Source organism: Columba livia, chromosome 4 (genome assembly GCF_036013475.1).
Source record: "Columba livia isolate bColLiv1 breed racing homer chromosome 4, bColLiv1.pat.W.v2, whole genome shotgun sequence".
NCBI lineage: Eukaryota > Metazoa > Chordata > Aves > Columbiformes > Columbidae > Columba > Columba livia.
Window position 1 is genome coordinate 53,489,079 of NC_088605.1, and position 12,827 is coordinate 53,501,905.

Genomic DNA, 12,827 nt, shown 5'->3' on the forward strand with positions numbered 1-12,827 from the left:
GCTCTGGTGTTTTTTCCTAGGATATCACGAGTGGATGTAACAATTCCAGCTGGTTAGTCCTAGTTAATTTGCAGAGGGAAAGTGAGGAGTTGCTCACATCAGCCCACAGACACTACACGTTAGGGTGGCAAGACAAAGAAAGACTCTGGGCTTCAAAATCTGTGACACGAACCTCAGTTTCACCAGATCCTTATCTGAGGCACTCTGAACCTGTCTGAGAAGATTTACATCATTCTAGTGATTGTCTTTACTTATTTACATTTCCCTCTCCCTTTCAGGTCAACGCTTCTGGGCAGAGTCTAGCACATGAGACAGTGGCTGTTTCTGCTGTTGTTATGTTATGTGGATTACCAAGGGGCATGGCTTGTTTTTCTGTACATCGGATGATGGCATTCAAAGTGATGAAAACTGTGCAGACAGTTGAGATACTGTGTCAGCAAAGATGAAACACATTAACTCAAGAACAAACAGGCAGCTTCTCACATCTGACAGATGAGATTAAATCACAGCCCACTTGGCTGTGATTTAGGCTTAAGTATCGATTGATGACAGCGCTGACAGAATCCTTTGAAGAGCTCAGATGCCGTCTATGAATCATTTCACACCTGGATGGAATATTTTTTCCCTTCCTTATGCTGCAGCTTGCTGCTACAAGGATTCTGCAGAGTGGGCAGTAGATTACAGAGGGGAAAAAAATCACCAATCCTTTCAGTGAAACCTAAGTCTGCGTTGAAGAACTTGGGTTCTTAATAAGCTGAATATAGCCAGGAACTTCGTCTGATTGAGACTGCTAAGAAGGGAAAGGACTGGACACAACAAATGAGCTGCTGGGGAGAGATTCTCCCTGCCACTGTAATGGTGGCTATGGTTTTTTGGTTGTTTGGTTTTTTATTATGTTTTTGAGTTTTCTGCTGGCAGGCAAACTCATTATTATTCTAAGTTATTTAAAAAATATGAAGTAATAAAGATCAAGGCTGTGGAAGAAAACACACCTGCTAGAAAAATATAGTAGCTATGTAGCTTGGACTATTTTATAAATTTTAGGGAGGTTTTATTCTTTCTGTTTACAGCTAACCACTACATGCTACAGACATTTTTACTCTACTGTTTTGTTGCTATAATTTTCCATACTTGACCTTCTTCTTATAGTAGGTTGAACTGACTTTTCTAGAATAGTCTTTGAAAACCTGGCATACAAACTATTTTGAAATCTGAAAGTATGTTTTTATGAGGTCATTTCTATAATTGCTTTTTTTTGAAAGGGCAACAATGGAGAACACAATCCACTTTGACTGAAATAGTAAGATGCCAAACAGGAAAAAAGATGAGGCTTCTTCTCAACTACTGCTGTGAACAAAACAATCTCCCTATATGTTTGCTTTATGGATTATCTTTATGACTGTGAAGTAGTTCACTGTGTTACACAACTAATAAGTTTGTGGTAGCTCTGAATACTTAGTCACTCTATTTATCATAGGAAGAGCCTGATGGGGAAAAACAACAACAACAACAACAAAAAAAAAAAAAAACCACACCAAACACAAAACCAAACCAAAACAACAACAACAAAAAAACAAGAACCACAAAAAAGAAGGGACTGTAGCTGTAGATCACCCTGGATGCAAAATCACTAAGCAAATTATCCTGCCACTGTTATTAACAAAAAAAAAAAAAAAAAAAAATTAAGAATAAAGATACCTATTTGTTGCACTGCATGTCTTGAGTTTTCAGGTAAGGTGGGGTTTATGTTCTGTCCATCCCTTCTCAGGCAAGTATTTAATTTTTTAAGTCTGTAAGAACATACTGAAGTGGCCTTCATCAACAGGGATACTGCCCTTAACTACAGTCTGCTCATTACAAGGTGCTGGAAGTCACTGAGTTGCATATTCCATGAGCACCAGTACCTCAAGCCCTGTTGGTGGAGGAGGATTTCTCTCCTGCTCTACCATTCACTAAGTTATGGTGAAGCAGAAAGAAGAGGATAACTCTCTGAAAGGAGGAAACTGTTTTTGCAGCTCACAGTCTTACCTCCCGGCTTTCATCAAGGTGAGGTCTTTCCCATCTTCCCCCCTACAACCTTCTTCCATTGTTGAGGCTTATAGGCAGGCCATAGTTTACACAAAAAGGTGGGGAAAACACTGCATTCCTCCACATCTACTGCAGGAAGGATGATACGCTAATAAGGGACACAAATGAGCTTCCATGATGCAATATTTGCTATCGTCATTACCCTGCTGGTTTACATTTTTAGTTCTATGGAAAGCCCAAGGGTGGAACAAAGGGTTTGCTTAGCTGTAAAAATAACTTCTCTCCTTCTCTCCTCCACTGTAACACAGTTTGACTACTGGCCTGGTTTAGAATTTGATTTGTTATTTGTGTAATTGGAACAAAGCCTTTGTATTAATAAATAAAAGGAGAAATAGCCTCCCTTTCACAGCCTCCATCCAGAGTGCAGGTTCTGTATGCTGTGGGCCAGCTTTTGCTGAGAAGAGGCAGCACGTACCAGAGTGATCACTGTGGAGGAGGTGGCTGCTGCCTTGGCGCAGAAGCTGGGCAGCAGGTGCAGGAGCCTGTGGCTGGTGCTTGAGAGGGGAATGTGAATTCCTTAGCCCCTGGCAAGCCAGAGACTGCTCTTGTACGTGTTAATGAACTTGAAGTTTGATCTTAGAGCAATACAAGTCTCAGCGCACACTGCTCCATCATTCAGTGCAGCCACTGTGCTGAGCTTTAATTTTTAACATTGTGAGCTACTGTCAGACTGTTGAATTATTGGCTTGGAAATAGCCATTCACATCTGTCTGTAGCAAATGAGAGAGAAAATGCCTGGCTCTTACAGCTGACCAGCTCCTAAAGTACATACCACCAACTCTGACATGAAGACGTTACAAGAACTCACTAACTCTACAAGTTGAGCATTCATCCAGGACTGAAAACCCCAGCTCACTCATGACAGATGCTTAGTGCTTAATGGGGAAAGAAGCAACATCAAAGTCTCCTATATAAATGACTCAAACATTATTTATTTCTTTATGGTGCACATACTTCTTGTAGTGCAGAAACAAAAACTGTGGGTTTTATGGACCCTTACAAACCAACTTGTTTAAATGAGACTAGATATCTGGCTAAGCCCACAAAAACAATACCTGTCCTTATCATCCAAATATTTATCTTTTCTCCTATTTGGATACAGCTTTGTGGCATCATCGTGAAAAGAATAGTTAGTTGCACGCAAGAATGTGCAAAAACCTATTTACTTACAACTGTCATCTCTAAAAGAGCAAGCAAGAACCTATACCTCCGTGTGGTTGGTTGGTTTGGTTTTGTCCAGCCTTCTTAGACAGAGTGTTCTGAACAGAACTGAAACTTGTACTTTATCTAGCACTAAAAACATTTTTGGATAATAAGTAAAATGTAATTCTTTTTCCAATATTTCTGTTCTTCTTGAGAATTTTCCCTGTCGCTTTGGGTGGCTTTCCTTGTACTTGTTGTGTGCAGCAGGACCCTTTGTGAGCTTCTTGCAGTATTTCTCCTGAAATAGAAGAACCGTCCTTTGGTAGTGCACCAGTGTCTGCTTTTTCTCTGAGCTCCTCTGCCTCCTCTTGGTCATGCTGAGCAGATTTCCCCCACATAAAGGGAGGGGATAATACCTAGAGATTCATTCCCTCACAGTTGCATCTGTCCTGCTGCTGTCAGATCCACATAGCCTGCTTATACCAAGCAACCGTACCCTAACCTCTGCTTTATGGTCATGGGGTCCTGCACCATAAGCTGGTTTTCAGCTTGAGAACACAGCTGGTAAGGATTTTTGAGGAACACAAAGTTATTATTGTTAGGTGTCTGCTAAGCTGACACCAGGCTCAAAATTGATAAAGTTCAGTGAGTTTGGAAGCAAGAGTGTAGGACCACAAAGTGTATCATTTGATACCAACGGATACTTTGCCACTATTTCACTGTGCTGCATTAAGCTCTTCTGGAATATGTGGGGCTTTTTTAAAATTTGTCCTTTATTGGAAAAATTTTAGCTATAGTATGATCCAAAAGGTTCTCTCATTATAAGCCAAGTAAATACACTGTCCTTCTTCACAGAGATTACTTTTCGGGTAGAAAAATGTACAAGATAATGTGAATTCAGCAGCTGGTTTTCATCAGTATTTTCATAGCCAAAGTAATCTGAGTGCCAGTGACACTGGTGGCAGGATTTTTTTGCTTTCTGTTAGTGCTTTTCTCCCCTGCCCTGTGAGGTCCGGATGTTGGAAGGGGAAGTGGTTCTTAGACTTGTAGCTGCAGTGGAAAGCAGCATCTAGAGCCAGTCAGTTCCAGAGAGCAATAAACAAAACAATGCATCTGCCTTGGTGTTACAGCCAGATCCTCTGTAAGCCCCAAAGTTTGGTCTAGTGGCCAAAAGATTAAATGGCTTTCCCTAGAAAGAACCAGTAAACCATAAACCAGTCCAGGGATCACTAAATAAACACAAGAGTGGGAAAGGAGAAAAGTCCTTTGGCCTTTCAACTTTTTTTTAAATTGTCTGATAACTCAATAGCATTTACATTTTGAATGCCTTGCTGCTTTTTAAATGTCTTTTTCCTACGAGAAAAGTGTGTATAGAAAACCACCACAAACAGCTGCGGTTGAAAGTTCAAGGCAGGTGACTCAGAGCAGAGTGAATGATGTGGGCAAAGAAGTTCCAAGCAGCTCATCTTGTTGCCAAACAAACAGATCAACCCCATTTGTATGTGTAATCCATCCATTGCTAATGCTGCCTCTAACACAGAAGTGTGTCTTGAAGGTACAGCAACCACCTTGATACTTCGTTTTCTATTTAACCGTAAAAGTACTAACATATTTGGACAGCCAACATTCCTGAGCAGAGCCTTTTTTTTTTTCCCTCTTTATGAGAGAGGGTTTACTATTTCTCAAGTAACAGAGAAACACTAACACTTTTTTGGCTGTGTCTTTCAGAACTGGGCCATCTTCTACATTTCTAATCCTGTGAACCTCCTTAAAATTGAAAGTAGGAAAATAAGACAAAGCACTTGTGAAAAACTATGCTTCTTGCTGGTTTCAACACATACTGGAGGACTGTTTTTACTAGAGGATGGTAAAAAGAAATAATTAGGGCTGGGAGCAGGTCAGTCCTTTCAAGAGTTACACTCTCTTTCCCTGGACAGTGCAGACAGTTGCAGTTCTGCTTTTCTTTAAAAGAAGTTAGAGGAAGATCTATGGAGTAACAGAAAAGAGGATCTGGTAGGAAATATGTTGGCATCCCTTTCCTGAGACACATCACCTAATTGGGGCCAGCAGTATCAAATGGAAGTGCAAGCATGCAAAGCTGAGGTTGCAATATGTTGTTTGACATAATGTGTGTTAACTTCAGGCTTGCTAGCAAAGGAAGTCCACTCCTACTTAGAAATACCATGGTGACTCTTAGGAAGAGAGTCAGAGATAAGGCTGTATCTGCTAAATCAGGCAATAGTGATCTTTTGCTTAAAAGGAAATAATACAAAATTCCAAAAAGAGTGACCTGGTAATATGACAGTAAAAGTTCATATTAAATCAGAGCAATTTGTGAAGAGTATACTTACCAGTGTGGTTAGGTGATACTTTAGAAAATTAGCACATGAAACATGAGAAACAACAAGTAAAGGATGTGTTTATTGGGGTTTATTTTCCCCACAATGTGATGTTTCTTGCTATGGCTGCTGCTGTATTACTTTTTTTTGGCACTGATTTCTGGATGGCAGTTCAGAATCAGGCCTAGAAGAAGCAGCAGGTACTGTACTTTGATCCCTCTGTAAGCGCTGTCAACTTGACAATCAACAGAGTTGGTGTTCAGAGGCTGTTTTCCCCTCATTAAAAAAGTGCTTACAGTATTGCAGGTACACAGGCAACATCACAGAGAACAGATCTCATCTGAAGGCCCCACTTAAATTCTGAGGGCTGAGCACTAGGGAGATCTGATCTGTAAATCCTCTGTTTCAACAGGTTTACAGTGAAAACTTGAAACTGTGACACATGTTGAGCTGTTTTCACCAAAGACTGTAAAGAAAATGTATTCTGGAGCAATATTAACATGGTACATCATTATTAGATTATGTTTTGGAGAAAATGAAAGGTAATTGTATGAGAGGAGTGCATCACTGTTAATTTTTAACATTTGAGAGGTCACTGCCACTGCAGGTGCGACTGGCTGCTCCGCTGGGGCCCCGTGGGTGCCCCTGTCCCATCGCACACCAAGGACGCTCCTGTGTTCGGGTTTTCCCTGCAAACTGCGGGTGGGAAACCAACTGTAGCCAGGCAAAGGTTGCCCTCTTGTGACAGAAATGAAACCAATCCGCAGATACGGGTGGGAGGGGGGATACGACAAGATAAGAACGAAGGTCTGCAGGAAGGAATGTGTTTATGACGTGCCCATACCCCGCAGCTGCTTTATTATATTCCAAGTTCTGCTGACACGTTTTAACTTGGCCCAATTCGCAGCTGGTCTCACTGGCTGGCACACGGCAGGAGACGTTTCTGGGTGTCTTCCACGGGACAGGGTGAGAGCTGAAACAGCACGGCCACCATCTAACGGTTGTCACAAGGCAAGTCGCCTCAGCCCGGGAGGCTGAGAGCCAGCAGGAACACCGAACCAAGCGTTGCCTTGACGGGGAGGAAGGCTAACAGAAGGAAAATCGAATGCTGTAGCATAAAAATACACATAGTCATTCCCCCGTGACAAGGTTCGGTTTCCTGGGATGCCCGCGTGAGGCGTTTTGTGAGGAGAACGCAGCATTCTCTGCCTGGCGCAGAGTGAAGCCCCGCCAGGCTGCAGCCAGCCGCTGTGGGGCGCTCTCGCGCGCGGGCGGCCGTTGGCACGGGTACGTGGCCGTTGGCCACCGCTCCCTCAGGAGCGATGGCGGCGGTTCGCGCCGCCGTCAGCCTTCGCGGCCGCTTCGGAGCCTTGTCATGACCCAGCCTGGCCTGTCACGGCCGCCTGTCCGAGTGGCATCAGTGCAGCGCTGGCCCCACAGGTGAGTGCCGGCCACAGGTGATGGGGCCAGGAGTGGGAAAGGGCTGTCTGCACCCCTTGTGTGGGGGTCGCCCCTCACCACAGGTAAACAGGAGCAGTGGATGGAAGGGCAGCACTTTGTTCCTGTGGAGGATGATGGGGAGAGTTTAGGAGAGCAGGCTGATTTTGCAGTGGGAAAGCCCGAGCGGACAGCAGGAGGTGTATTTTGTCAAGGTCCCGCAGAAGACTTCAGGCTACTTGAAAACCTTCCAGGTGCATTTTGTGTGGAGAGATGGCAAAAAGATCTTGAGCATAAAATGCACTCTGCCCACCTCTTGTGGCACTGCATGTGACTATAGCAAATGGCTCAGTTAACATTTTCTGTTATGTAATTCCTAAAAGTGTGTAGGAATGGAGACATTTGTGCAGGGTTATGAATCACAGAATCACAGAATGTTAGGGATTGGGAGGGAGCTCAAAAGATCATCTAGTCCAATTCCCCTGCCGGGGCAGGAACACCTAGATGAAGTTACACAGGAAGGTGTCCAGGCGGGTTTTGAATGTCTCCAGAGTAGGAGACTCCACAACCCACCTGGGCAGCCTGTTCCAGTGCTCTGTCATTCTCACTGAGAAGAAGTTTCTTCTCATATTTAAGAGGAACCTCCTGTGGTCCAGTTTGCATCCATTTCCCCTTGTCCTGTCACTGGTTGTCACTGAGAAGACCCTGGCTTCATCCTCGTGACACTCACCCTTTCCATATTTATAAACGTTAATGAGGTCACCCCTCCGTCTTCTCCAAACTAAAGAGACCCAGATCCCTCAGCCTTTCCTCATAAGGGAGATGCTCCACTCCCTTAATCATCTTTGTTGCCCTGCGCTGGACTCTCTCCAGCAGTTCCCTGTCCTTCTGGAACTGAGGGGCCCAGAACTGGACACAATATTCCAGATGTGGTCTCACCAGGGCAGAGTAGAGGGGAAGGAGAACCTCTCTTGACCTACTAACCACACCCCATCTAATACACCCCAGGATGCCATTGGCCTTCTTGGCCACAAGGGCACAGTGCTGGCTCATGGTCATCCTGCTATCCACCAGGACCCCCAGGTCCCTTTCCCCTATGCTGCTCTCTAGCAGGTCATTCCCCAACTTATACTGGAACCTGGGATTGTTCCTGTTCAGATGCAAGAGTGTACACTTGCGATTTACACTTATGAAGTCCCTTTTGCGTTAGAATTAACGTATATCTTATCTGTTCTAAATCTTTTGTGTCTGCAAGCCTGTGCTTACCCCGTGGTTGCATCTGTCTAACAAACGCTTTACCTCTTCATGTGTTTCACCTTCCCTGTTTCTTCATAGGTCATATGACTGTTTCTGCTTGCCCATGCCCATGAAAATCTAGCCTGTTGTCTTTTGTGTGATAGTGAAGCAGACCAAATGTGGGGTGACTAAGCCTTCCCAATTAGACAAGAGCAATAGGAAAGAAAAGCACCTGGCCAGTGTAAGGGAGGACCTTTACCCCCAGGATCAGCAGTGAACAACAGTTTCACTGGGACAGAGAAGGTGCAGCACAGAATCACAGAATCGACTGGGTTGGAAAAGACCTCAGAGATCATCAAGTCCAATCCTTGGTCCAACTCTAGTCCGTTTACTAGATCATGGCACTAAGTGCCATGTCCAATCTCAGTTTAAAAACCTCCAGGGACGGCGAGTCCACCACCTCCCTGGGCAGGCCATTCCAATGCCTGACCACTCTCTCTGTAAAGAATTTCTTTGTAATATCCAGCCTAAATTTCCCCTGGCAGAGTTTAAGCCCATGCCCCCTTGTCCTATTGCTAACTGCCTGGGAGAAGAGACCAATCCCCACCTGGCTATAACTTCCCTTCAGGTAGTTATAGAGAGTGATGAGGTCACCTCTAAGCCTCTAAATTTAGACTAAACAACCCCAGCTCCCTCAGCCTCTCCCCATAGGTCTTGTGTTCAAGTCCCTTCACCAGTCGTGTTGCTCTTCTCTGGACCCGCTCCAGCACTTCAATGTCTTTCCTGAACTTCAGCCAGAACTGAACACAATACTCCAGGTGTGGCCTCACCAATGCAGAGTACAGGGGAAGGATCACTTCCCTTGTCCTGCTGACCACGTTATTTTTGATACAGGACAGGATACCGTTGGCCTTCTTGGCCACCTGGGCACACTGTTGGCTCATGTTGAGCTTCCTGTCAATTAGTACCCCCAGGTCCCTTTCTGTCTGACTGCTCTCCAGCCACTCTGCGCCCAGCCTGTAGCGCTGCAGGGGGTTGTTGTGACCAAAGTGCAGCACCCGGCACTTGGCCTTATTGAACTTCATCCCATTGGAATCAGCCCATTTTTCCAGTCTATCCAGATCCCTCTGCAGAGCCCTCCTGCCCTCCAGCAGGTCGACACTCCCTCCCAACTTGGTGTCATCAGCAAATTTGCTGATGATGGTCTCAATCCCCTCATCTAAATCGTCAATAAAGATGTTAAACAGGACTGGACCCAACACTGACCCCTGGGGAACACCACTAGTGACTGGCCGCCAGCTGGATGCAGCCCCATTCACCAGCACTCTCTGGGCCCGGCACTCCAGCCAGTTCTTGACCCAGCGTAGAGTACACTTGTCCAAGCCATGGGCTACCAGCTTTTGAAGGAGTATATTATGGGTGACAGTGTCAAAGGCCTTGCTGAAGTCCAGATAGACCACATCCACAGCTTTTCCCTCATCCACCAGGTGAGTCACCTGATCATAAAAGGAGATCAGGTTGGTCAGACAGGACCTGCCCCTCCTAAACCCATGCTGGCTGGGTCTGATCCCTTGTCCATCCTGAAGGTGCTGTGTGATTCCATTCAGGATGATCTGCTCCATAACCCTGCCAGGCACCGAGGTCAGGCTGACAGGCCTGTAGTTGCCAGGGTCAGCTCTGCAGCCCTTTTTGTGGACTGGGGTAACATTGGCCAATTTCCAATCATATGGGGCCTCCCCAGTGAGCCAGGACTGTTGGAAGATGATGGAGAGCGCCTTGGCAAGTTCTTCTGCTAGCTCCCTCATCACCCTAGGATGGATCCCATCTGGTCCCATAGACTTATGAGGATCCAGATGGCTCAGTAAATCACCAGCTATTTCCTCCTGGAATACAAGGGGCCTATTTGGCTTCCTATCTCTGTCAACCACCTCCAGAGATGAGTTGTCCTGAGGGCCACCTGTCTTACTGGTAAAAACTGAGGCAAAGTAGATATTAAGTACCTCAGCTTTCTCCTCATCTTTGTTAACTATATTTCCCTCAGAGTCCAACAGAGAATGGAGGTTTTCCTTGCCCCTCCTTTTGTTATTAACATATTTGAAGAAGGACTTTTTATTATCCCTGACAGAACTGGCCAAATTAACTTCAAATTGCACTTTTGTTTCCCTGATTTTTTTTTTCTGCATGATCTAGCTATTTCCATAAATTCTTCATAAGTAGCCAGCCCTTTTTTCCACAGTCAGTAAAGTCTCTTTTTATTTCTGATTTCATTCAGAATCTCCCTGTTTAGCCAAGCCGGTTGTCTTCCCCGCCGGCTAGCCTTTTGGCACACTGGTATAGCCTGTTCCTGTGCACTCAAAACCACCTGCTTGAAACATGTCCAACCCTCCTGGGCCCCCTTGTTTTTAAGCATTGTTTCCCAGGGTATGCTCTGAACTAGACTTCTGAATAGGCAAAAATCTGCCCTCCGGAAGTCCAGCGTAGAGGTTTTGTTAATGGTTCTCCCTGCATCTCTGAGTATTGAAAATTCTATTATTTCATGGTCGCTATGCCCCAGGCGGCCTCCAACCACTACATCTCCCACCAGCCCTTCTCTGTTTGTAAACAGTAGGTCTAGCGGGGTCTTGCCCCTGGTAGGCTCATTTACCAGCTGATGAAGGAAATTGTCCTCTATACACTCTAGGAACTTCCTAGACTGCCTCTTCTGTGCAGTATTGAGCTCCCAGCAGATATCCGGCAGGTTAAAGTCACCCACAAGAACAAGGGCCGTCGATTTTGAGACATCTGCCAGCTGCTTGTAGAATAATTCATCTCCTTCATTGTCCTGGTTGGGCGGTCTATAACAGACACCCACGAGGATGTCAGCCTTGTTGGACTTCCCCCTGATTCTGGTCCACAGGCACTCAACCTTGTCACTGCTGACCTCAAGTTTAGCAGAGTCGAGTGACTCTCTAACATATAAAGCCACCCCTCCACCTCTCCTACCCTGCCTGTCTTTTCTGAAGAGCTTGTAGCCACACATAGCAGCACTCCAGTCATATGAGTCATCCCACCATGTTTCTGTGATGGGAATTATGTCATAGCTTTCCTGCTGCACGATGGCTTCCAGCTCCTCTTGTTTGTTGCCCATACTGCGTGCATTAGTGTACATGCACTTCAAGTGGGCTGCTGATTTCCCTCTTAATTCGGGCTTTCCATCCTTAGGCTGATCTTTGGAGAGCCCAGTTTCAATCCCTTCCCCCTTCAAACCTAGTTTAAAGCCCTCCTGATCAGCCCTGCCAACATATGGGCTATAGTCCTCTTGCTCTCCCTAGAAGGATGAAGCCCATCTGATTTGAGGAGACTAGGTACCACGGAGCTTGCCCCATGGTCAAAAAACCCAAAATTTTGACGGTGACACCAATCCTTAAGCCACCTGTTGATGAGATGGGCTTTTCTACTCCTCTCTTTATTTAGCTCCTCATCCATCCCAGCTAGCACAGGAACTGAGGCAAATATCACTTGTGCTCCCGTCCCGTGAACTGACTGACCCTGTGCTTTAAAGTCTTTTTAAATTATCTTGGTACTTCTTCTGTTGATGTCCTCGCTGCCAGCTTGGACTATTAACAGGGGATAGTAGTCTGAGGGCTGAATCAGCTCCGGAAGTCTTCTATTAATGTCCCTCACCCTGGCCCCAGGAAGGCAGCACACCTCCCTGTGGGATGGGTCTGGGCGACATCTCAGAACGGTCTGAAAAAAGAGAGGTGAGATTCACTGCTAGCCATCTAGTGTCTAGACCAGTCTGGGTCAGGACTGAGTAGCCAGGCCATGTGGTTTTGGCAATGCTGCATTGGACCCTTCTGCATACTGTCTGTGGCTAATCTGCATAAGAAAATAAATGGCCGGGGAGCCTAGTGTACAACCTTGGCCTAGTGCGTAAACGGTTGTAGTGTATTGCTCAAGCCCAGCCTCTGATGAGAGCTTTTGCGTGCTCTTATTTCTCAGTCTTAAAGGAGGAACTTTGTGGAGGGAGCCAATATGTGGGATTTCCAGAATTGTTCACATATGGGGAGAGTCGAATCAGACTTCTCACCCCCTCTGCATCTTCCTGTAGCTCCTGTGGTGCCTGGGGGACTGAGAGGTTGTGCTGCAATGCTCTAGGTCACTCCACGTGCAGTCCTCGGTGCTTCAGCTCCGGCCTGAACTGCAAAGGGAGACACAGTGTGATCTAGTAGGTGACAGCTTTATGTGTCAGAGTTAGTGTATGCCCAGTCTGCAGTTCAGAGTTGTTCCTTTATGTGCATCACCAGCCCTGCTTATCATAAATAACCTCTTTCTTTTCCATGTCAGACTAAGCTAAGATTTAAAGCAGCATTTACATTTTCCTTTATGCTTCATAGTCATCCATGAAAAAATTCAATTTAGCTATGAACAGTTGTTTCAGTGACTCTGAAAACTCAGTAGTATGTTGTATGATATTGTCTCCTGTGCTAATGGATTGAATTTTGCCAGGACTTACACTATTTGATTTATAGAAAATAAACTGCTTCCTGAGATGTTTAGTTCTAATAGGAGCCTGGGAACGTTTAATTTGCTTGCAAGTCAGTA

The 12,827-nt window shown here is 45.4% G+C and overlaps 2 protein-coding genes across 11 annotated transcripts in view; both read left to right on the plus strand.

The window, feature by feature from the left end:
• RASGEF1B (RasGEF domain family member 1B) overlaps nucleotides 1–2,443 on the plus strand; it is a 138,085-nt gene extending 135,642 nt beyond the window's left edge. For all 8 annotated transcript variants that reach the window (XM_065061709.1, XM_065061711.1, XM_065061703.1 and 5 more), the window contains one exon: nucleotides 279–2,443. In XM_065061709.1, coding sequence (XP_064917781.1) covers nucleotides 279–303 — 25 coding nt within the window. In that variant the 3' untranslated portion in view covers nucleotides 304–2,443. The remainder of the gene's footprint in view (nucleotides 1–278) is intronic.
• A 3,962-nt stretch (nucleotides 2,444–6,405) lies between these two features.
• The window catches only part of PRKG2 (protein kinase cGMP-dependent 2), a 52,642-nt gene continuing 46,220 nt past the window's right edge, over nucleotides 6,406–12,827 (plus strand). Inside the window, exon 1 of one of the 3 annotated variants that reach the window (XM_065061701.1) lies at nucleotides 6,406–7,010. The gene's annotated coding sequence lies outside the window, so the exon portion shown is untranslated. The remainder of the gene's footprint in view (nucleotides 7,011–12,827) is intronic. The other 2 variants (XM_005498527.4, XM_021289512.2) reach the window with 2 other exon arrangements.